Raw genomic sequence first — 23,806 nt, 5'->3', positions numbered from 1 at the left:
CAAATATCAATAATAGAGGGGTCCTTTAATTTTAGGAAATCTGTAAAATTTAATAACCCAGTGTCTCCAATCAGGAAATCCACATAAATGTGCATTTATCTTAGGGCATAAAAATAAATAAAAATTAAAAATAACCTTAATACCCAGTTCTTATATATTTTTAAAATAAATAGAAACTAGTCATAAAGTACATTTTTTTTTTATTGTGGCAAAACACAACCTAAAACCATTATAACCATTTGTAATTATGCAGTACAATAGTGTTTGCCATATATATCTTCTTGTGCAAAAGATCTCTAGAACTTTTTCATCTTCTAAAACCAAAATCCTATCCAATGAACAACTCCTTTTTTTCCCTCCCCAACCCCTGTCAACCACTACTCTCTACTTCTAAGATTTGACTACCCATATAGTGGAATTACACAGTATTTGTCTTATTGTGACTAATGTATTTCACTTAGTACAATGTCCATATTATACTAAGCATGTGACAGAATTATACTAAGCATATGACAGTATTTTCTTTTAAATGCTGAGTAATATTCCACTATACACAGAAAAGCTTCACAGTATAGGAAACATTTTCTTTATTCATTCATCCACCTATAGACTCGGGTTGCTTTCACCTCTTGACTTTTCTGGATAATGCTGCAGTGAACATGGGTGTGCAAATATCCTGCCTTTAGATGTATATTCAGAAGTGGGATTGCTGAAACATACAGTAATTCTATTTTTAATTTTTTGAGGCACCTACCTATCATTTTATTTATAATGGCCGCACCATTTTACTTTCCCACAATACACAAGATTTTTAGTTTCCCCACCTTCTTGCCAGCATTTGTTATTTTCAGCTTTTTTTTTCTTTTTTTCTTTTTTTTTTGGTAGTGGGATCCATTTCTCTGATAACTAAAGTTATTGAGCATCTTTTCATTTGTTTGTTGGCTCTGTTTATTTGGAAAAATATCTGTTGGATTCCTTTACCCCTTTTTAATTGGGTCATTTGTTTTTGTTTGTTAATAGATTTTCTTTATATATTCTGGATATTAACCCCATTATCGTATATATGATTAGGGAATATTTCTCCCATTTTCTAGACTTCTTTTTCTTTCTGTTGTTTTCTATGCTGTGTACATGTTTTCAACTTGATGTAGTTTTATTTGTGTATTTTTCCTTTTATTGCCTGTGCTTTTGGTATAATATTCAGTAATTATTGGGAAATCCAGTGACTTGGAGTCTTTATTTGGACATATGAGGCCTTACAAGATTCCCTGCAAGCTTTAGGATGTTTTTTCCTACCTTTGCAAAAATTGCCATTGTAATTTTGAAAGGGATTGCTTTCAAACCATAGATCACTTTCATTTGTATGGACATTTTAGCAATATTCAATCTTCTTATTGTGAATAGGAATTGTCTTTGCATTTATTTGTGTCTTCTTTATTTCTTTCAGCAATATTTTGTGGTTTTCAGTGTAAAAAGTCTTGCCTTTTTGATTGTTTATTTTTAAGTGTTTTAGTCTTTAGGATGCTGTTATATGTAAGATAGTTTTCTTCATTTCCTTTTCAAATTGTTTGTTATTGGTGTATAAAATACAACTGATTATTATGTGTTGATTTTGTATCCTACAATATTACTGGCTTCAAGTATTCTAGTGTGTATGTGTGTGATCTTTAGAGTTTTCTACATACTGAATCATCATCTTTGAAAGTATGATTTTACTTCTTTTTCAATTTGGATGCCTTTTCTTCCTTTTCTTACCTGATTGCTCTGATAAGACTTTTAGAACTATGATGTATAGAAGTAGTGAGAGTTGGCATCTGGCCTCATTCTGATCGTAGAGGGAACGTTTCACATTTGCATCATTGATTGTAGCTGTGGTCTTTTTATATATGAATGTTATTATATTGATGTAATTTCCTTCCTAGTTTGTGTTTTTGTTATGAAAGAATTTTTGTCAAAAGATGCCTTATGTGTGTCAGTTGATGTGGTTTTTGTCCTCATTTTGTTAATATGTTATAGTATATTTCTTTGATATGATGAAAAACATCTTTAAGATACCTGAGACACAGGTTGCATTATATATAAAATCTTGGCAGTCTGAATGTATTTTGTGATCTTTGCAAAAGAAATGAACAATTATTTGCTGTGCTTTTTTAATAATATACAATTCCCATATGAGTAAATTTAAAATCATAAGATTTATGAAATAAATTTGTGAGAAACAAATAACATTGAAAGTGAAAGTTTGTGTGTGTATAAAATTCATAAATCAACATTTTTCATTTGTCATTTCGTTCACTTACAACATTCAGAATCAGAATTTCCTTTTTATGACTCTTGTAATTTTTTAATGTTAAACATATTTATATTATACTTTTATATTATATATAAAAGTGATTTCATTTTAATAATATCAAAGTATATTTCTGTTTTTAACAAATGATACTTGAACTAGTATTTTTATTTTTGGTAATTACTTTATAAAGCTTGTTGAAATTAATAGTATTGGACTGGGGATATAACTCAGTTGGTAGAGTGCTTGCCTCACATGCACAAGGCCCTTGGTTAAATCATCTCTATATTCCCACTTTATCACTTAATAATTTCATTATTGACAATTAGATGACTAAGCTTTTTCATTTAAATAAAATTTCAATATAACGTCTTATGTGTTAAACTTTTTTTTTTTTTTTTTTTTGATTTACAGGATGGACAACCTGAAATTTTGTATACATTCTGGAATTCAGTTACTCAGGCACTTTCTTCGCAATTTCATACAGCAACAAACTGTAAGTTTACTCAAATTCACTTAGTATTTTTAGTCACTTTAAAATTTGATATGAATAAGTTTTTCTTTATTGGTTTACAAATTATATAATATTATTATTTTAAAACCCCCGGCTAATTGTTATTCCTTATAGATGTTTACTCAAGAACTGCTTAGTCATATAAACAGTTTTATATTAGTATTTAGAATAAAATTCTCTGATTTCTAGAGTAAATTAATTCTCCATAATTCAAACATTGGAAGAACTCTGAATTTTTCTTATGTAGAGAGTATAAAACAATTTATGTTGATGAATTAGTTCATGCTTTAGAATTACTTTAATTTCTATCTAAATGATTTTAAAATTCAGAAATTTCTCAACTGTTTCCTTATTGTTAAAAATGAAAATTTAATTATAAACATGTAGATAAAATATCTGCACCATGAACTATACCACTCAAGTTTGATTCATAAAACTTTATTAGTTCACTCTATCTTGAAATAATGGCACAGGAGTAAAATATGAAAATTGGCCAATATAATTGTGTTGTTTAATTATTGAAGATTAAGCATTGAATGTACCCAGGCTTTTAAAAAAAAACTTTGAAGAGTTTGTGTGCACTTAAATTTTTATTCACAAACGTTTACTAAAAGGACCAATTGTTTGTTAAATATTAGTCACTGGGAACCTCAGAGTTGAATAGACTAACACTATCTGCCTTTCTACTTCTGTTTTTAATGAAGTTTGCAGCAAACAGTAACCACAGAGAAGGTCTCCATTCATGTGTGGCCAAACAGAAAGTAAGCAGAGTATTTACTTGCACAAATCGCTCTACTCACCTTGCGAGTGAATACTGTGCATCTCTTTACATTTGTTTAGCTTTATTGGCCTGAAATTTATATGAAATAAAAATTAACCAGTTTTAAGTGTAAAATTCTAGGGGTCTTGACAGATGCTCACAATCATATAATTGTCATCACAATTAAGATATAGAATATTTTCATCAATCTCGTACAATGGTACAAGCGTGTAATCCCACTGACTCTGGAGGCCAAAGCAGGAAGATTGCAAGTCTGAGGTCAGCCTTTGTTATTTAGAGAGATTCTCTCCAAAACAAAAGGAGGGCTGGGGATGATTTTCAGTGGTGTAGTGCTAGCCAAGCTTGTGTGAGGCTCTGGGTTCAGTCCCCAGCACTGCAAAAATTTTTTAGAAGGTGGAAAAAGAAGTCTGGGTATATAGCTCAGTGATAGGTCTGAGTTCAATTTCCAGTATTGCAAAATTTCTGTGAAATTTCCCTTACTTTTGCAGTTAATCTGCTACTTCTACTCCTTGGCTCCTGGCAACAATTGACCAACCTTTTAGCACTACAGTTTAGCTTCTCGGTTGTCTTAAAGGTGTAATGATGAAGTATACCTAATTATTTAAGGATCATACATGTTTTGGCCTATCTCAGTTTTCCATTTCCTCTTAATTGTTGAGTAGTATTTCATTGTGTGAATATGTTCTATAATTTGTTTATTCCTTTCCCAGTTGGGGAACAACTTGGATTTTAGGGTTTTGGATTATTATGAATAAAGCTGCAATATTATTTACATAAAGGGCTGTTTTAAGCATACATCTTCACTATCTTTTGTAACTATGTAAAAATTATCTAATCATTTGGTTTAACTTTGGTTAATCACTATGTTTAACTTTGCAAAAACTCCCAAACTGTTGTCTAAAATAGATATGCAAAATTTGCATTCCTGTCAACAATGTATGATTGTACCATTTGCTGTACATTCTTGTCAATCCATGATCTTGACAGTCATTTTAATTTTAGCTATGTGGGTGTATAGCTGTTTTTTGTATGTTTTTACTTCTAGTCTAAGGACTAATGGTGCCATTAGTCCTTTCTTAGTCCATCCAAATCACTGTAACAAAATACCATAGACTGGGTAGCTTATAAACATCAGAAATCCATGTCTCTTAGTTCTGTAGGCTTGTAAGTCCAAGTTCAAGGTGCCGTCAAGTTTGTTACTTGGTAAGGGACAATTTTCTGGTTGATAGATGGTGCCTTCTCACTGTGTCCTCTTATGCCAGAGGAACATGTGTTGAAGGGGCAAGGAAGCTCTCTGAACCTTTTTTATAAGAGTCCTTATAAGACCGCTCATTAGGGCTCCTACCTCTTGACCTCATCACCTCCCAAAGACCACACTTCCTAAAACTATCATGTTGTTGATTAGGTTTCAACATATTGTGTTCCACATCAACATATTAATTTTGACAGACACAGACATTCATAGCAGATTTTGATCACATTTGCCATCTGTATAGCCTTTTTTGTTGTTTTTGTACCACTTATTATCCTCGTTTTCAAAATTGTTTCTTGTCCTCGTACTGTTGAATCATAAGAAATCTTTATGTATTTAAGGTTCAATGCTTTTTCATATGTATGTTTTGCAAACATTTTCCCCTCTATTAATAGTGACTTTCAAAGGACAAAGTTTTAAAAAGATCTTTGACAAAACCTAATCATCAGGCCTGGGGTTGTGGCTCAGCAGTAGGGCACTTGCCTAACGTGTGAGGCACTGGGTTCAATTCTCAGCACCACAGATAAATAGGTGAATAAAGAATAAAGGTCCATTGAGAACTTAAAAAAAAAAAAAAAAAACTAATCATCATACGTACTAATTTTTTTATTCTAATTAGTTCTAATTAGTTATACATGACAGTAGGATGCATTTTGAAACATCTTACATAAATAGAGTATAACTTCTCATTCTTCTGGTTGTAAATGACTTAGAATCACACCAGTCATGTAATCATATATGAACACAGGGTAATAATGTCTGATTCATCCCACTATTCTTCCTACTCCTGAAACCCTCCCCTCCCTTCACTCCCCTTGCCTAATCTAAAGTAACTCTATTTCTCCTTAGCCTGCCACCCCCTATTGTGAATTAGCGTCTGCATTTCAGAGAAAACATTCAACCTTTGGTTTTTTGGGATTGGCTTATTTCACTTATCTTGATACTTCAGCTCCATCCATTTACCTGCAAATGCCAAATGTCTTCTTTAAGGTTGGGTAATAGTCTATTGTGTACATGTACCATATTTGTTAATCAAATTTATTTCTTCTTCAGTGAAGTGCCTGTTCAGTTCCTTAGCCCATTTATTGATTGGGTTATATTTTTTTTGGTGTTGAGTTTTTTGGGTTCTTTATATAGCCTGGGGATTAGTGCGCTGTAGTATCCTGATTTTAAGTCCTTTGGGTATAAGTCCAGGGAGTGGGATAGCTGATTCAAATGGTGGTTCCATTCCAAGTTCTCTGAGGAATTGCCATATGCTTTCCAAAGTGGTTATACCAATGTGCAGTCCCACTAACAATGTTTGAGCGTACCAATTTCCCCACATTCTTGCCAATACTTATTATTCCTTGTATTGCCATTCTGACTGGAGTGAGATGAAATCTTAGAGTAGTTTTGATTTGCATTTCTCTAATTGCAAGAGATAATGAATATTTTTTCATGTCTTTCGATCAATTGTATTTCTTCTGCAAAGTGTTTGTTCAGTTCCTTAGCCCATTTATTGATTGGGTTATTTGTTGTTTTGGCATTGTATTTTTTGAGTTCTTTATGTATCCTGAAGATTAGTGCTGTATCTGAGGTGCATGTGGTAAAGATTTTCCCTTTCTGAAGGCTCTTGCTTCACATTATTGATTGTTTCCTTTGCTGAGAGGAAGCTTTTTAGTTTGAATGCATTCCATCTATTAATTCTTGGCTTTTTTTTTTTCTTGTACTTTGGAAGTCTTGTTAAGGAAGTCATGTACTAAGCCAACATGATGAAGATTTGGGCCTATTTTTTCTTCTGTTAGGTGCAGGGTCTCTGATCTAGTGCCTAGGTCTTTGATCTACTTTGAGTGAGTTTTATACAGGGTGAGAGATAGAGGGTTAGTTTCACTTTGTTATATATGGATTTCCAATTTTCCCAGCACCATTTGTTGAAGGGGCAATCTTTTCTCCATTGAATGTTTTTGACACCTTTGTCTAGTATGAGATAACTAGGTCTGTGGGTTTGTCTCTGTGTCTTCTTTTCTGTACCTTTGGCCTGCGTGCCTGTTTTAGTGCCAATACCATGCCGTTTTTGTTACTTTGGCTCTGTAGTATAGTTTCAGTTCTGCTGTTGTGATGCCTCCTGCTTCACTCTACTTGTTAAGAATTTCTTTGGCTCTTCTGAGTCTCTTATTTTTCCAAATGAATTTCATGATTGCTTTTTCTAGTTCTATGAAGAATGTCATTGAGATTTAATAGGAATTGCATTAAATCTGTATAACAGTTTTGGTAGTATTGACATTCTGACAATATTAATTCTGCCTATCCAAGAGCATGGGAGCTCTTGCCATCTTCTAAGGTCTTCTTCAATTTCATTCTTTAATGTTCTATACTTTTCATTGTAGTGGTCTTTCACCTCTTTTGTTAGACTGACTGCCAGTTTTTTTTTGTTGTTGTTTGTTTGTTTTTTGTTCTTTGAGTCTATTGTGAATGGGGTAGTTTTCCTAATTTCTCTTTCAGAGGATTCATCACTGATGTATAGAAATGCATTTGATTTATGGGTGTTGATTTTATATCCTGCTACTTTGCTGAATTCATTTATTAGTTCTAGAAGTTTTCTGGTGGAAGTTTTCGGGTCTTCTAAATATAAAATCATATCACTGGCAAATAGTGATAGTTTGAATTTTTCTTTTTCTACTTATACCCTTTAATTTTATTTACTTTTTATTTCTTTATTTTGGTCTGTCTGATTGCTCTGGCTAGAGTTTCCAGGACTATGTAGAATAGAAGTGGTGAAAGAAGTCACAGGTGTCTTGTTCCAGTTTTTAGAGGGAATGCCTTTTTTTTTTTTTTTTTTTTTTTTTTTTTTGCGGTACTGGGGATTGAACCCAGGGCCTCGTGCTTGCAAGGCAAGCAAGCTACTGACTGAGCTATCTCCCCAGCCCTAGGGAATGCTTTTGATTTGTCTCCATTTAGAATGATGATGGCCTTGGGCTTAGCATAGATAGCTTTAACAATGTTGAGGTATGTTCCTACTATCCCTAGTTTTTCTCATGTTTTAAACATGAAGAGGTGCTGTATTTTGTCAAATGCTTTTTCTGCATCTATTGAAATGATCATGTGATTCTGTCTTTTAGTCTATTGATGTGATGAATTACGTTTATTGATTTCTGTATGTTGAACCAACCTTGCATCCCTGCGATGAACCCCACTTGATCGTGGTGCACTGTCTTTTAAATATGTTTTTGTATGTGATTTGTGAGAATTTTATTGAGAATTTTTGCATCCATGTTCATCAGGGATATTGGTCTCAAGTTTTCTTTCCTTGATGTGTCTTTGTCTGCTTTTGATGTCAGGGTGATAATAGCCTCATAGAACGAGTTTGGAACAGTTCCTTCCTGTTCTATTTTATGGAATAATTTGAGGAGTATTGGTGTTAATTCTTCTTTGAAGGCCTTGTAGAACTTGACTGAGATCTGTCTGGTCCTGGACTTTCTTGGATGGTAGGCTTTTGATGGTGTCTTCAATTTCATTGAAATTGATCTGTTTAAATTGTTTGAAATTAATCAATTTAAATTTTGTATATCTTCCTGATTCAGTTTAGGTAGATCATATGTCTCTAAAAATTTGTTGATATCTTTGAGATTTTCTATTTTATTGGAATATAAATGTTCAAAATAGTTTCTAATTATGTCTGTATTTGAGTAATGTCTGTTGTGATATTTTCTTTTTCATCATGAATTTTGGAAATTTGAATTTTGTCTCTCTTTGTTAAGAGTGGCTAAGGGTTTATCAATTAGTTTATGTAGTTTTTCAAAGAACCAAATTTTTGTTTTATCAGTTTTATGAATTGTTTTGTTTGTTTCTGTTTCCTTTTTTTCAACTCTGATTTTAATTATTTCCTGTCTTCTTCTGCTTTTGGTATTGATTTGTTCTTGTTTTGGGGGGGGCTTCGAGATGTAATATTATGTCATTTATTTGTTGACTCTATTCTTTTAATGTATGAGCTCAATGCAGTGACCTTTCCTGTTAGCACTGCCTTCATAGTGTCCCAGAGATTTTCATATGTTATATGAGTGTTCTCATTTACATCTAAGTATTTTTTTATTTCCTCCCTGATTCCTTCTGCTATCCATTCATCTTTTAGTAGCATGTCATTTGGTCTCCAGGTGTTGGAGTCACTTCCATTTATTATTTTATTGTTGATTTCTAATATCATTCCATTATAATCTGATAGAATGCAGGGTAGTATCTCCATTTTTTTGTATTCACTAAGAGTTGCTTTGTAGCATAAGATGTGGTCTATTTTAGAGAAGAATCTATGTAGTGCTGAGAAGAAAGTGTATTCACTCATTGGTGGATGAAATATTCTCCATGTCTGTTAAATCCAAATTATTGATTATTTTATTTAGTTCTATAATTTCTTTGTTTAGTTTTTGTTTTGAAGATCTATGTAGTAGTGAGAGAGGTGTGTTAATGTCACCCTGTATTATTGTTGTGGTCTGATTTTTGAAATTGAGAAGAGTTTGTTTGATGTGCATATATGCTCCATTATTTGTGGCATAAATATTTACAGTTGTTATTTTTTGTTGATGTATAATTCCCTTAAGGAGTATGAAATGTCCTTCTTTGTCCCTTCTGGCTAACTTTGATTTGAAGTCCAGTTTATCTCATATGAGGATGGAAATCCCCGCTTCTTTTCTTGTTCCATGTGAGTGTTCTGTTTTTTCCCATCCTTTCATCTTCAGTCTGTGAATGTCTTTGCCTATGTGGTGAGTCTCTTGGAGACAGCATATTGTATGGTCTTGGTTTTTAATCCATCTGCCAGTCTCTGTCCTTTGATTGATGTTTAGGCCATTAACATTCCAGGTTATTATTGAGATATTATTTGTATTCCCATTTATTTTGGTGTATGTCTAGTTTTTAATTTTACTTAGTTTCTCCTTTGATTCACGTTTTTTCTAATTTAGTTCCTTCCTTTGCTTGTTTTCACAGTTTTTTTTTTTTTTCATTTTCTCCATGTGGAATATTTTGTTGAGATGTTATGTAGTGCAGGCTTTCTCTTTGTGAATTCTTTTAGCTTCTGTTTATCATGAATGGTTTTTATTTTATCTTCAAATGTGAACCTTAATTTTGCTGTATATAGGATTCTTGGTTGGCATCCATTTTCCTTCAGAGCTTGGTCTTCCAGGACCTCCTAGCTTTGAGAGTCCGGATTGAGAAATCAATTGAGATCCAAATTGTTTTCCCCCTACATGTAATCTGATACTTTTCTCTTGTGGCCTTTAAATTTTATTATTATTCTGTATGTTTGGCATTTTCATTATAATGTGTCTTCTTGCAATTCTGCTGTAATTTTGTGTATTTGTGGTTCTGTTGGCCTTTTGTATTCAATTTTCCATTTCATTCTTTAGATTTGGGAAATTTTCTGATAATGTTTCATTGAAAAGATTGTGCATTCCTTTGGTTTCTATCTCCGTGCCTTCCTGTATCCCATAAATCTGAAGTTTAGTCTTTTCATGTTATTCCATAATTCTTGTAAATCGTGTTGATGGTTTCTTCCCATCTTCTCTGTGTGGTCAACTTTCTTTTTAAGATTAAAATTTTGTCTTCATTGCCTGAGGTTCTGTCTTCCAAGTGATATAGTCTGTTGCGATACTTTCCCTTGAATTTTTTTTTTTTTAGTTTCTTTTTTTTTTTTTTTTGTAAACAAATGGGATACATGTTGTTTCTCTGTTTGTACATGGCGTAAAGGCATACCATTTGTGTAATCATACATTTACATAGGGTAATGTTGTTTGATTCATTCTGTTATTTTTCCCTTCCCCCCCACCCCTCCCACCCCTCTTTTCCCTCTATACAGTCCTTCCTTCCTCCATTCTTGCCCCCCTCCCTAACCCTAACTCTAACCCTAACACTAACCCCTCCCACCCCCCATTATGTGTCATCATCCACTTATTAGCGATATCATTCATCCTTTGTTTTTTTGAGATTGGCTTATCTCACTTAGCATGATATTCTCCAATTTCATCCATTTGCCTGCAAATGCCATAATTTTATCATTCTTTATGGCCGAGTAATATTCCATTGTATATATATACCACGGTTTCTTTTTTTTTTTTTCCATTTTTATCATTTCTATTTCTTTTTTTTCTTTTTTATTGTAAAACATGGGATACATGTTGTTTCTCTGTTTGTACATGGCGTAAAGGCATACCATTTGTGTAATCATAAATTTACATAGGGTAATGCTGTTTGATTCATTCTGTTATTTTTCCCCTTCCCCCCCACCCCTCCCACCCCTCTTTTCCCTCTATACAGTCCTTCCTTCCTCCATTCTTGCCCCCCTCCCTAACCCTAACTCTAACCCTAACACTAACCCCTCCCACCCCCCATTATGTGTCATCATCCACTTATTAGCGATATCATTCATCCTTTGTTTTTTTGAGATTGGCTTATCTCACTTAGCATGATATTCTCCAGTTTCATCCATTTGCCTGCAAATGCCATAATTTTATCATTCTTTATGGCTGAGTAATATCCTAATGTATATATATATACCACAGTTTCTTTATCCATTCATCAATTGAAGGACATCTAGGTTGGTTCCACAATCTGGCTATTGTGAATTGAGCAGCTATGAACATTGATGTGGCTGTATCTCGGTAATATGCTGATTTTAGTAGTATGTATGTATGTAGTATGCTGATTTTAAGTCCTTTGGGTATAGGCCAAGGAGTGGGATAGCTGGGTCAAATGGTGTTTCCATTCCAAGCTTTCTGAGGAATGTCCACACTGCTTTCCAGAGTGACTGCACTAATTTGCAACCCCACCAGCAATGTATGAGTGTACCTTTTTCCCCACATCCTCGCCAACACCTGTTGTTGCTTGTATTCTTGATAATCGCCATTCTAATTGGGGTGAGATAGAATCCTAGGGTGGTTTTGATTTGCATTTCTTTTATTACTAGAGATGTTGAACATTTTTCCATATGTTTGTTGATTGCTTGTAGATCTTCTGTGAAGTGTCTATTCATTTCCTTAGCCCATTTGTCGATTGGATTATTTGCATTCTTGGTGTAGAGTTTTTTGAGTTCTTTATAGATTCTGGAGATTAGTGCTCTATCTGAAGTATGATTGGCAAAGATTTTTCTCCCACTCTGTAGGCTCTTCCTTTGCATTGCTGATAGTTTCCTTTGCTGAGAGAAAGCTTTTTAGTTTGAAGCTATCCCAGTTATTGATTCTTGCTTTTATTTCTTGTGCTATGGGAGTCCTGTTGAGGAAGTCTGGTCCTAAGCCAACATGTTGAAGCTCTGGACCTACTTTTTCTTCTATAAGATGCAAGGTCTCTGGTCTGATTCCGAGGTCCTTAATCCATTTTGAGTTTAGTTTCGTGCATGGTGAGAGATAGGGGTTTAGTTTCATTCTGTTGCATATGGATTTCCAATTCTCCCAGCACCATTTGTTGAAGAGGCTATCTTTTCTCCATTGCATATTTTTGGCCCCTTTGTCTAGTATGAGAAAATTGTATTTATTTGGGTTTGTGACCATGTCCTCTATTCTGTACCATTGATCCACCTTTCTATTTTGGTACCAATACCATGCTGTTTTTGTTACTATTGCTTTGTAGTAGAGTTGAAGATCTGGTATTGCGATACCCCCTGCTTCACTCTTTCTGCCAAGGATTGCTTTAGCTATTCTGGGTTTTTTATTCTTCCAGATGAATTTCATAATTGCTTGCTCTATTTCTTTAAGGTACATCATTGGAATTTTAATTGGAATTGCATTGAATCTGTATAGCACTTTTGGTAGTATGGCCATTTTGACAATATTAATTCTGCCTATCCAAGAACATGGGAGATCTTTCCATCTTCTAAGGTTTTCTGTAATTTCTTTCTTTAGTGTTCTGTAGTTCTCATTGTAGAGGTCTTTCACCTCTTTTGTGAGATTGATTCCCAAGTATTTTATTTTTTTCAATGCTATTGTGAATGGGGTAGTTTTCCTAATTTCTCTTTCTGAAGATTCATCATTTATGTATAAAAATGCCTTAGATTTATGTGCATTGATCTTATATCCTGCTACTTTACTGAATTCACTTATGAGATCTAAAAGTTTTCTGGTGGAATTTCCTGGTTCCTCTAAGTATATAATCATATCATCAGCAAATAGGGATAGTTTGAGTTCTTCTTTTCCTATTCGTATCCCTTTAATTTCTTTGGTCTGTCTAATTGCTCTGGCTAGAGTTTCAAGGACGATATTGAAAAGAGGTGGTGAAAGAGGGCATCCCTGCCTTGTTCCAGTTTTTAGGGGGAATGCTTTCAGTTTTTCACCATTTAGAATGATATTAGCCATGGGCTTAGCATAGATGGCCTTTACAATGTTAAGAAATGTTCCCACTATCCCTATTTTCTCTAGTGTTTTGAGTATGAAGGGGTGCTGTATTTTATCAAATGCCTTTTCTGCATCTATAGGAATAATCATGTGATTCTTGACTTTAAGTCTATTGATATGGTGAATTACATTTATTGATTTCCTGATGTTGAACCAACCTTGCATCCCTGGGATGAAACCCACTTGATCATGGTGCACTATCTTTTTAATACGTTTTTGTATGCGATTTGCTAAAATTTTGTTGAGAATTTTTGCGTCTATGTTCATTAAGGATATTGGTCTGAAATTTTCTTTCCTCGATGTTTCTCTGTCTGGTTTAGGTATCAGGGTAATATTGGCTTCATAGAATGAGTTTGGGAGGGTTCCCTCCTCTTCTATTTTATGGAATACTTTGAGAAGTATTAGAATGAGCTCTTCTTTAAATGTTTTGTAGAACTCGGCTGAGAACCCATCTGGTCCTGGACTTTTCTTTGTTGGTAGGCTATTGATGACTTCTTCTATTTCATTACTTGAAATTGGTCTATTTAAATTGTGTATGTCCTCCTCGTTCCGTTTAGGCAATTCATACGTCTCTAGAAACCTGTTGATGTCTTCGAAATTTTCTATTTTGTTGGAGTATAGATTTTCGAAATAGCTTCTAATTATGTTTTGTATTTCAGTCGTGTCTGTTGTGATATTTCCTTGTTCATTCTGAATTTTAGTGATTTGGGTTTTCTCTCGTCTTCTCTTTGTTAGTGTGGCTAAAGGTTTATCAATTTTGTTTATTTTTTCGAAGAACCAACTATTTATTTTGTCAATTTTTTGTATTGTTTCTTTTGTTTCAATTTCGTTGATTTCAGCTCTGAGTTTAACTATTTCCTGTCTTCTACTACTTTTGGTGTTGGTCTGTTCTTCTTTTTCTAGGGCTTTGAGCTGTAGTGTTAGGTCATTTATTTGTTGAGTTTTACTTCTTTTATTAAATGCGCTCCATGAAATAAATTTTCCTCTAAGTACTGCTTTCATAGTGTCCCAGAGATTTTGATATGATGTTTCTTTGTTCTCATTTACCTCTAAGAACTTTTAAATATCCTTCCTAATATCTTCTGTTATCCATTCATCATATAATAGCATATTGTTTAATCTCCAGGTGTTGGAGTAGTTTCTGATTTTTACTCTTTCATTTATTTCTAACTTCAATCCATTATGATCTGATAGAATACAAGGTAGTGTCTCTATCTTCTTGTATTTGCTAACATTAGCTTTGTGGCATAATATATGGTCTATTTTAGAGAAGGTTCCATGTGCTGCTGAGAAGAAAGCGTATTCGCTCTTGGTTGGATGGTATATTCTATAAATGTCTGTTAAGTCTAAATTATTGATTGTGTTATTGAGATCTATGGTTTCTTTGTTCAATTTTTGTTTGGAAGATCTGTCCAGTGGTGAGAGAGGTGTGTTAAAATCACCTAGTATTATTGTGTTAGGGTCTATTTGGTTTCTAAAATTGAGAAGGATTTGTTTAACATACATGGATGAGCCACTGTTTGGGGCATAGATGTTTATGATTGTTATATCTTGCTGATTTATGCTTCCCTTAAGCAGTATGAAATGTCCTTCTTTATCCCTTCTGATAACTTTGGCTTGAAGTTCACATTATCTGAAATGAGGATGGATACTCCAGCTTTTTTGCTGAGTCCATGTGCATGGTATGTTTTTCCCCATCCTTTCACCTTTAGTCTATGTGTATCTCTTTCTATGAGGTGAGTCTCTTGCAGGCAACATATTGTTGGATCTTTCTTTTTAATCCAATCTGCCAGTCTATGTCTTTTGATTGATGAATTTAGTCTATTAACATTCAGGGTTATTATTGAGATATGATTTGTATTCCCGGTCATTTGGTTCATTTTTTAAATTTTATTTATTTATTTTTGACACAACTTGTGTCCTTTATTTGACAGTTCCTTTAGGATAATTCCTCCCTTTGCTGATTTGCTTCTTTGTTTTTTATCTCTTCCTCATGGAATATTTTGCTGAGAATGTTCTGTAATGCTGGCTTTCTTTTTGTAAATTCTTTTAGCTTTTGTTTATCATGGAATGATTTTATTTCATCGTCAAATTTGAAGGTAAGTTTTGCTGGGTATAAGATTCTTGGTTGGCATCCATTTTCTTTCAGAGCTTGGAAAATGTTGTTCCAGGCCCTTCTAGCTTTTAGGGTCTGGATTGAAAAACCTGCTGATATCCATATTGGTTTCCCTCTGAATGTAATTTGGTTCTTTTCTCTCACAGCCTTTAAAATTCTGTCTTTATTTTGTATGTTAGGTATTTTCATTATAATGTGCCTTGGTGTGAGTCTGTTGTAATTTTGTGTATTTGGAGTCCTATAAGCCTCTTGAACTTGCTTTTCCATTTCATTCTTCAGATTTGGGAAATTTTCTGATATTATTTCATTGAATAGATTGTTCATTCCTTTGGTTTGTTTCTCTAAGCCTTCCTCAGTCCCAGTAATTCTCAAATTTGGCCTTTTCATGATATCCCATATTTCTTGGAGATTCTGTTTATGATTTCTTACCATCTTCTCTGTTTGTTCAACTTTGTTTTCAAGGTTAAATATTTTGTCTTCGATAGCTGAGGTTTTGTCTTCCAGGTGTTCTATCCTATTGGTTTTGCTTTCTATGGAGTTCTTAATTTGGTTTATTATTTCCTTCATTTCAAGGATTTCTGTTTGTTTTTTTTTCAATATCTCTCTTTATTGAAATGATCTTTTGCTTCCCGTATTTGCTCTTTTAACTGTCGATTGGTGCTATCAATGCCTGCATTTGCTCTTTCATCTCATCATTCAATGCCTGCATTTACTGTTTCATCTCATCATTTGCTTCTCTGATCACTTTAATTATGTACATTCTGAACTCCCTTTGTGTCATTTCTTCTTCCATGCTGTCGTTGGATTTTATTGATGTAACATCTAGATTTGTTTGGGGCATTTTCTTCCCTTGTTTTCTCATATTGTTCAGGAATCAGTGGGTCATTAAGATATTGCAGATTTCCTCTATTGACTTATAATGTCCCTGAAGATTGCTAGTATATCCCCTCTTATCCTTCAGTAGCTTGAAGTCTTGGAGGAAGTTGATAATGCGGTGCTCCTCAAGGAAGCTGCCTCTCTAGGGTTGGTGACCCTCAGGTGGGGTATATTCCCTGATAGTGGGCAGAGGTGCCTCCACTTGTTGACCAATGGTCATCCAAAGGAGAACTAGGCTGCGGGTTGAGGCAAGGCCTGTTTGTGCCTGTGTCTCTGGTTTTACCGTACTTGTGGGAAAACCTCACTCGGCAGGTAAGACTCACCCGGTGGGGAGGTCTCGCTGGTCAGTTCCCCTCCTAGAGGTTCCCCTCAATCTATAACTACCGCCTGGGCTGGGCTGTCTTCCTCTGCAATGTTCCCAGGGGCCCGGACCTACCTCGTGGGCCTGGGAGCCTCACCCTTTGCAGACGAGTCTCTTAGCCTGCCTTTCCTCAGAGAATCTGCCTGCAGTCCTGGAAACTTCGCTCCGCCCTAAGCGTGTCTCTGTGTGGCTCTTCCACCAAGAAGCTGCCTAGGCCCTGGGACCCTGCTCTGCACCTAATCGCCTGGCTATGCGGCCCCTCCTCTGAGCTGCCACCTGGAACCCCGTACAATAGCTCCGAGACCCAGAGACCCGCCACACACCTCTTCCTCCGGACAGCTGCCCGGTGTTCCGAGGCAGTTACTAGGAGTCCAAGCAACTCACTTCGCGTCTCCTCCTCCCGCCAACCACCCATAGCCCTAGGCAGTCACTCCGAGTTCATGTTACCCCCCCGTTCCTCCTCCTGCTCGGGGTAACCCCCCGGGTGTTCAGGAGCGGTCGCTTTGAGTCCAAACAACTCACCACTCGCCTCCTCCTCTGGCAACCACCTGTGGCTCTGATGCAGTCACTCCTAGACCAAGCAACCCGCTGCACTTCTCCTCTTCCTCCGGGCAACCCCCTGGTGTTCAGAGGCGTTCTCTCTGAGTCCAAACAGCTCGCCACGCAGCTCCTCCTCTGGCAACCGCCTGTGGCTCTGATGCAGTCACTCCTAGACTTAGCGACCTGCCGCGCTTCTCCTCTTCCTCTGGGCAACCCCCCGGGTGTTCAGAAGCGGTCGTTCTGAGTCTAAACAGCTCGCCCCTCTGCTCCTCCTCTGGCAGCCGCCCAGAGCCCCAGTGTTTGCTCCGAGTCCAAGCGCTGTGCTGAGCCGCCTCCTCTACGATGTTCCCAGTGGTCCGTGTTTACCGCTTCAGTGGGGGGAGGGGTCTTGAATTTTTAATTTGGTTTATTGATTTCTTCATTTCAAGAACTTTTGCTTGATTCCTTTTTATAATTTCTGCCTTTTTATTGAAGTGATGTTTACTTTCTGAAATTTATCTCTGAATTCACTTCTTACATCATCCTGTCACCGATAAATTTAACCATGTACATTCCTTCTCTAACATTCCTTCTACTGTGTTATCAATGGATTCTATTATTGGAGCATCTTGGTTTGGGGGAGATATTTTGTTCCCTTGTTTTTTCAAGTTTTTCATGTGTCTTCACATCTAGCAGTGTGGACCTGAGGTAGTACAGTTTCTACTCTGTAGACTTAGAATGTTCCTGAAGGTTTCTCGTACCTCACCTTTAAGCGGGAGATCAATATTAGCAGCACCCAATGCAAACCATATACAACTTCAAATCAAATAACTCCTAGTAATACATGGTGCACTTCTCTCCCAGGCAGTGCTGAGGGCTGATGCTGGGGCCTGCGTGCCTGTCACAGAGAGCTGTTCTGTATCAGGCAGATCAGGAGCAGGAGCTGAGAGCTGTGCACTTGTCATGTTGCTGTGAGCACTGGGCTGGGTTTGTGGTCAGGGAGGAGTTGGAAGACTGCAGATTGGGGGAACCAGAGATCCCTGTTAGATGCTGGACTGATGCTAGACCTTGCTGGACCAGGGGATAAGAGGATGCTAGACTGGGGAGTGAGTGGGGGACCAGGCCCAGTGAGTGTTGGTCGAGTTGGCCCAGGAATCTGGTATGTGCCAGATTGGCTGGCTAGTTGAACTGAGAGCAATATACCCTCATACTCTCCTCCAACCTTCCGACCTGCTACAACTACCCTAGTCCATCCATCCATCCTGTCCCAGGACTCATGGAGCTGGCAAGAGCCTGGCTCTGTTCTGCCACTGCAGCAAGATGGTGACCTCTAGCCACTTAGCAGGACTACCCCAGCTGCAACAGAAACCGAAGGTACCTTGATAATGGACTTCCAGGCCCTGGCCAGTATCCCAAGAAGGAGACTACTGTGTCTCAAGATGGTGGTGACTGCACTCAGAGATGGGCCAGTGACCACATTGGTGGCTGTGTTCATAGATGGGGTGGAGCTGTGGGTGGCAGCCTCACCCTAATTTTTGACCTAAGAAATCTTTACCTAACCCAGAGTGAGAAGTGTCATCTCCTATATTTTATTCTTCAAGTTTTAATAGGATCATATTGAGTTAATATTTGTATATGGTATGAGTTATCTCAATCTTTCTTTCTTTATACCACTAAGAGATTATCCATTGACTTCCTTGGCAATTTTTCTTGAAAAATCATGTCTATGTTTGCATCAGTACTATAGGGCTTTGTAAAATAATAGCATTAAGTCTTCCTATTTTGTTTTTTATCAAAATAATTTTATTTATTCTAGGTTGTTTGCATTTCTATGGACATTTTGGATTTACTTTGTCATTTTTTATAAAAATTCACTCCCAAGGTTTTGATTAGGATAGCATTTTGTCTATGCATCATTTTGTTTTGAATTTACAACTTAACAATATTGAATCTTCTCATCCACAGCATGATATATCTCCCTGTTTATTTAGATCTTTTATAGTTTCACTTATTATTGCTATATGGTTTTTAATGTCTAGCAAATCATCTCTTAAATTTAAAACTCTTATATTTTGATACTACTGTAAATTATACTGTTTTAAAATTTCACTTTATAATTGTTCATTATTAAAGTATATAAACATTATTGGTAACTTTTTTTTTTATCCTGTGTCCTGTGACTTTGCTAACCTTGCTTATTAGTTCTAGTAGTTGTTGGAGATTTCTTAGGATTTTTCTATATAGGTGATCATGTTGCCAAGAAATGAAGACAGTTCTTTCTTTCTTCTTTTTTTTTTTTTTTCAGTCTGGTTACCCAGCTTTCTTCCTTTTGTTTCTTTCCTCCCCTTAGTCAGTTTTTTTCACTGCTGTGACCAAAAGACTTGTCAAGAACAATTAGAGAAGGAAACGTTCATTTGGGGCTCATGGTTTTAGCAGTAATAGACCATAGATGACCAACTCCATCGCTTTCAGTTTGAGGTGAGGTGGAACATCATGGCAGAAGGATGTGGAAGACGAAAGCTCAGGTATAACAGTCAGGAAACAGAAATAGTTCCATTCACGAGAAACAAAATATATACCCCAAAGGCATGGCCCTAGTGACCTACCTACTCCAGTCACATCCTACCTGCCTACCACCCATTTAATCCATTCAAGTAGATTAAGGCATTGATTAGGTTTAAGGATATCATTTTTGCAATGTTTCAAACATGAACTTTTGGGAGACACGTCATATCCAAACCTTAACACTCTTTTTCTGCTTCCTTCCCCTTCCCTTCTTTTTCTTTGCATTATTATAGTGTATTATATTTCTGGTACTGTATACATTTTGTATACTGTTGACAATTTTGCCTTGCTTACCATCTTAGAAAACATTTAGCAAACATTCAGTACAATGCAACTTGCAGGTTTTTCAGGGATGCCCTTTATCAAATTGAGGGAGTTTCTTTGTATTTCTAATTTCTTGAGATTTTTTTTATTTTAAATTTTTTTTTTTTTTTTTTTTTTGTACCAGTAATTGAACCTAATGGATTTTAACCTCTGAGCCACCTTCCAACCTTTTAAAAATATTTTATTTAGAGACAGGCTCTCACTGAGTTACTTAGATCCTTGATAAGTTTCTGGCACTGGCTTTGAACTTGGGATCCTCCTTCCTCAGCCTCCCAAGCTACTGGAATTACAGGTGTCACCTGGCTTTAAATCATTGATTTTTTTTTTCTACTTCTTTTACTGTATCTTTTAATTTTTTATCTGTTAAAATGATGAATTATTTCATTTTTAGATGTCAGACTAACCATTTTCAGATAGTCATGATGTATTGTTCTTTGTTGTTAATTTTTTAAAAGAAAAAATTGAAAAATTTTGCATCTAATAATATGTAGTTGTCTTTTTCTTCTAATCACTGTTTCTAGTTTTGGTAGCAAAATCAAGATAATGCTGATCTGAGAGAATAAGTTGCAAAGTATTTTGTTTTCTTCAGTTTTCTCTAGCCATGTGTGTAGTCACGGTATTATTTTTTCTAGCGGTATGGTAGAATTCTCCAGGAAACTAATCTGGGCCTGAAATTTATTCATGGGACTGTTACAAAACTACCAGGTTACAAAACTTCTTTTTTACCTTTACGGCTATTTTGGATTTTTTCTTTTTGGGTGAGTTTTAGTAGCTTATTTTTCTAAGCATACAGTTCATTCAAATTCTCAAATTTATTGGCATAAAGTGCTTTTAAGGTTCCTTCTCCTTTCAGTGTATGTGGAATCTGTGATGTTGCATATTTCATTTCTAATATCATGATTTTTGTTTTTTTCGAATAATTTTAACTACAGTATTAATTTTGTTGATCATCTCAGAAACCAGTGTTTGCTTTTGTTGATTTTCTATTATTTTTAATTTTATTTATTTCTATCCTTAAGATATTATTGTTTTCTTATCTTTGCTTTGGTTTTGTTAGGCTCTTTTTTGTTTTTATTTTCTTCTTTTCTTTTCGTACTGGAGTTTGAATCTAGTGATGCTGTACCACTGAGCTACTTCTTCAACCCTTTTTTGTTTTATTTTGAGACAGGGTCTCCCTAAGTTGTCCATACTGGCCTTGAATTTAGAATTGTGCCTCAGCCTCCTGAGTAACTGGAATTACAGGCCTGCACCACCGCATCCAGCTCTTTTTCTCTAAAGCTTATTGATTTAAATCTTTCTTTTCTAATTTAAATGTTTAGTGCTACAAATTGCTTGATATGTAGTGCTTTAGGTGCATTCCAGAATTCCTAACATAAAAAAATTAATAGTGATATGAACATCCATATAGCTTTGTTTCAAATGTTAAGGCTATTTATTTATTTATTTAATTGTAAACAAATGGGATACATGTTGGTTCTGTTTGTACATGGCGTAAAGGCATACCATTTGTGTAATCATAAATTTACATAGGATAATGTTCTTTGATTCATTCTGTTATTTTTTCCCTGCCCCCCACCCCTCCCACCCCTCTTTTCCCTCTATACAGTCCTTCCTTCCTCCATTCTTGTCCTCCTCCCTAACCCTAACACTAACCCCTCCCACCCCCCAGTATGTGTCATCATCTGCTTATCACCGAGATCATTTGCCCTTTGGATCTTTGAGATTGGCTTATCTCACTTAGCATGATATTCTCCAGTTTCATCCATTTGCCTGCAAATGCCATAATTTTATTATTCTTTATAGCTGAGTAATATTCCATTGTATATATATATATACCACTTCCTTTATCCATTCATCAATTGAAGGACATCTAGGTTGGTTCCACGATCTGGCTATTGTGAATTGAGCAGCTATGAACATTGATGTGGCTGTATCTCTGTAGTATGCTGATTTTAAGTCCTTTGGGTATAGGCCGAGGAGTGGGATAGCTGGGTCAAATGGTAGTTCCATTCCAAGCTTTCTGAGGAATCTCCATACTGCTTTCCAGAGTGGCTGCACTAATTTGCAACCCCACCAGCAATGTATGAGTGTACCTTTTTCCCCACATCCTTGCCAACAACTATTGTTGCTTGTGTTCTTGATAATAGCCATTCTAATTGGGGTGAGAAGGAATCTTAGGGTAGTTTTGATCTGTATTTCTCTTATTACTAGAGATGTTGAACATTTTTTCATATATCTGTTGATTGCTTGTAGATCTTCCATGAAGTGTCTGTTCATTTCCTTAGCCCATTTGTTGATTGGGTTATTTGTATTCTTGGTGTAGTGTTTTTTGAGTTCTTTATGTATTCTGGAAATTAGTGCTTTATCTGAAGTATGAGTGGCAAAGATTTTCTCCCACTCTGTAGGCTCTCTCTTCCCATTGCTGATAGTTTCCTTTGCTGAGAGAAAGCTTTTTAGTTAGAATCTATCCCAGTTATTGATTCTTGCTTTTATTTCTTGTGCTATGGGAGTCCTGTTAAGGAAGTCTGATCCTAAGCTGACATGTTGAAGATTTGAACCTACTTTTTCTTCTATAAGATGAAGGGCCTCTGGTCTGATTCCGAGGTCCTTGATCCATTTTGAGTTGAGTTTTGTGCAGAGTGAGAGATAGGGGTTTAGTTTCATTCTGTTGCATATGGATTTCCAGTTTTCCCAGCACCATTTGTTGAAGAGGCTATCTTTTCTCCATTGCATATTTTTGGCCCCTTTGTCTAGTATGAGAAAATTGTATTTATTTGGGTTTGTGTCCATGTCCTCTCTTCTGTACCATTGATCCACCTGTCTATTTTGGTACCAATACCATGCCGCTTTTGTTACTATTGCTTTGTAGTATAGTTGAAGATCTGGTATTGCAATACCCCCTGCTTCACTCTTCCTGCTAAGGATTGCTTTAGCTATTCTGGGTTTCTTATTCTTCCAGATGAATTTCATAATTGCTTGCTCTATTTCTGTGAGGTACATCATTGGGATTTTAATTGGAATTGCATTGAATCTGTATAGCACTTTTGGTTGTATGGCCATTTTGACAATATTAATTCTTCCTATTCAAGAACATGGGAGATCTTCCATCTTCTAAGATTTTCTTTAATTTCTTTCTTTAGTGTTCTGTAAGAAAACCTTTGTTTATTTTAGTGTTCCTGGGGATTGAACCCAGGATACTATTCTACTGACCTACATCCCCCGCCCTTTTTACTTTCTTTTTTTTTTTTAATTTTGAGAGAGAGTCTCTCTTAGTTGCCCAAGTTGACATCAAACTTGAATTCTTTTTTCTGGTATCCCTAGAAGCTGGCATTATAGGCATGTATTGCTGCACTGGCTAAATATACATTTTTAGAGTTTGACGTATTTGTTTGAAATTTTAAATTAAAGGGATGATTTTAGGAGGCTATATTTTCAAATCAGATACAGTGTTAGAAGTTAAGCATACAAAGCATCCCTAATTAGAAAATGTAAAATTCTAAATGCTCCAAATCTGTAACTTTTTGAGCACTGATGTGACTTGACAAGTCAAAAATTCTACAACTGATTTCATGTGAAGAGTCATAGTCAAAACACAGATTCACTAATGATATTATTAAAAAATGTCTTTAAGACCAAACACTCTTGTGCAGGCCTATGGTCTTAGCTACTGTGAAGGCTGGTGGGTGGATCACAATTTTCAGGTCAGCCTGGGCAATTTAGCAAGATATTATATCAAAATAAGAAAGGGCTGTGACTGGGCTCAGTGGCATACCTATAATTCCATTATTTTGGGAAACTGAGGTAGGAAGATTGCAAGTTCGAGATCAGCCTCAGCAACTTAGTGAGGCCCTAAGCAA

General features: G+C 35.8%; 1 protein-coding gene across 1 annotated transcript in view; it reads left to right on the top strand.

The window, feature by feature from the left end:
• The window catches only part of Cog5 (component of oligomeric golgi complex 5), a 332,336-nt gene that overhangs the window by 210,152 nt on the left and 98,378 nt on the right, over positions 1 to 23,806 (top strand). Inside the window, exon 11 of the mRNA XM_047560136.1 lies at positions 2,705 to 2,786. Within this exon, the coding sequence (XP_047416092.1) occupies positions 2,705 to 2,786 (82 nt within the window). The remainder of the gene's footprint in view (positions 1 to 2,704; positions 2,787 to 23,806) is intronic.

This window comes from Sciurus carolinensis, chromosome 8 (genome assembly GCF_902686445.1).
Source record: "Sciurus carolinensis chromosome 8, mSciCar1.2, whole genome shotgun sequence".
Taxonomy (NCBI): Eukaryota; Metazoa; Chordata; class Mammalia; order Rodentia; family Sciuridae; genus Sciurus; species Sciurus carolinensis.
This window is presented reverse-complemented; position numbering and strand designations above follow the sequence as displayed.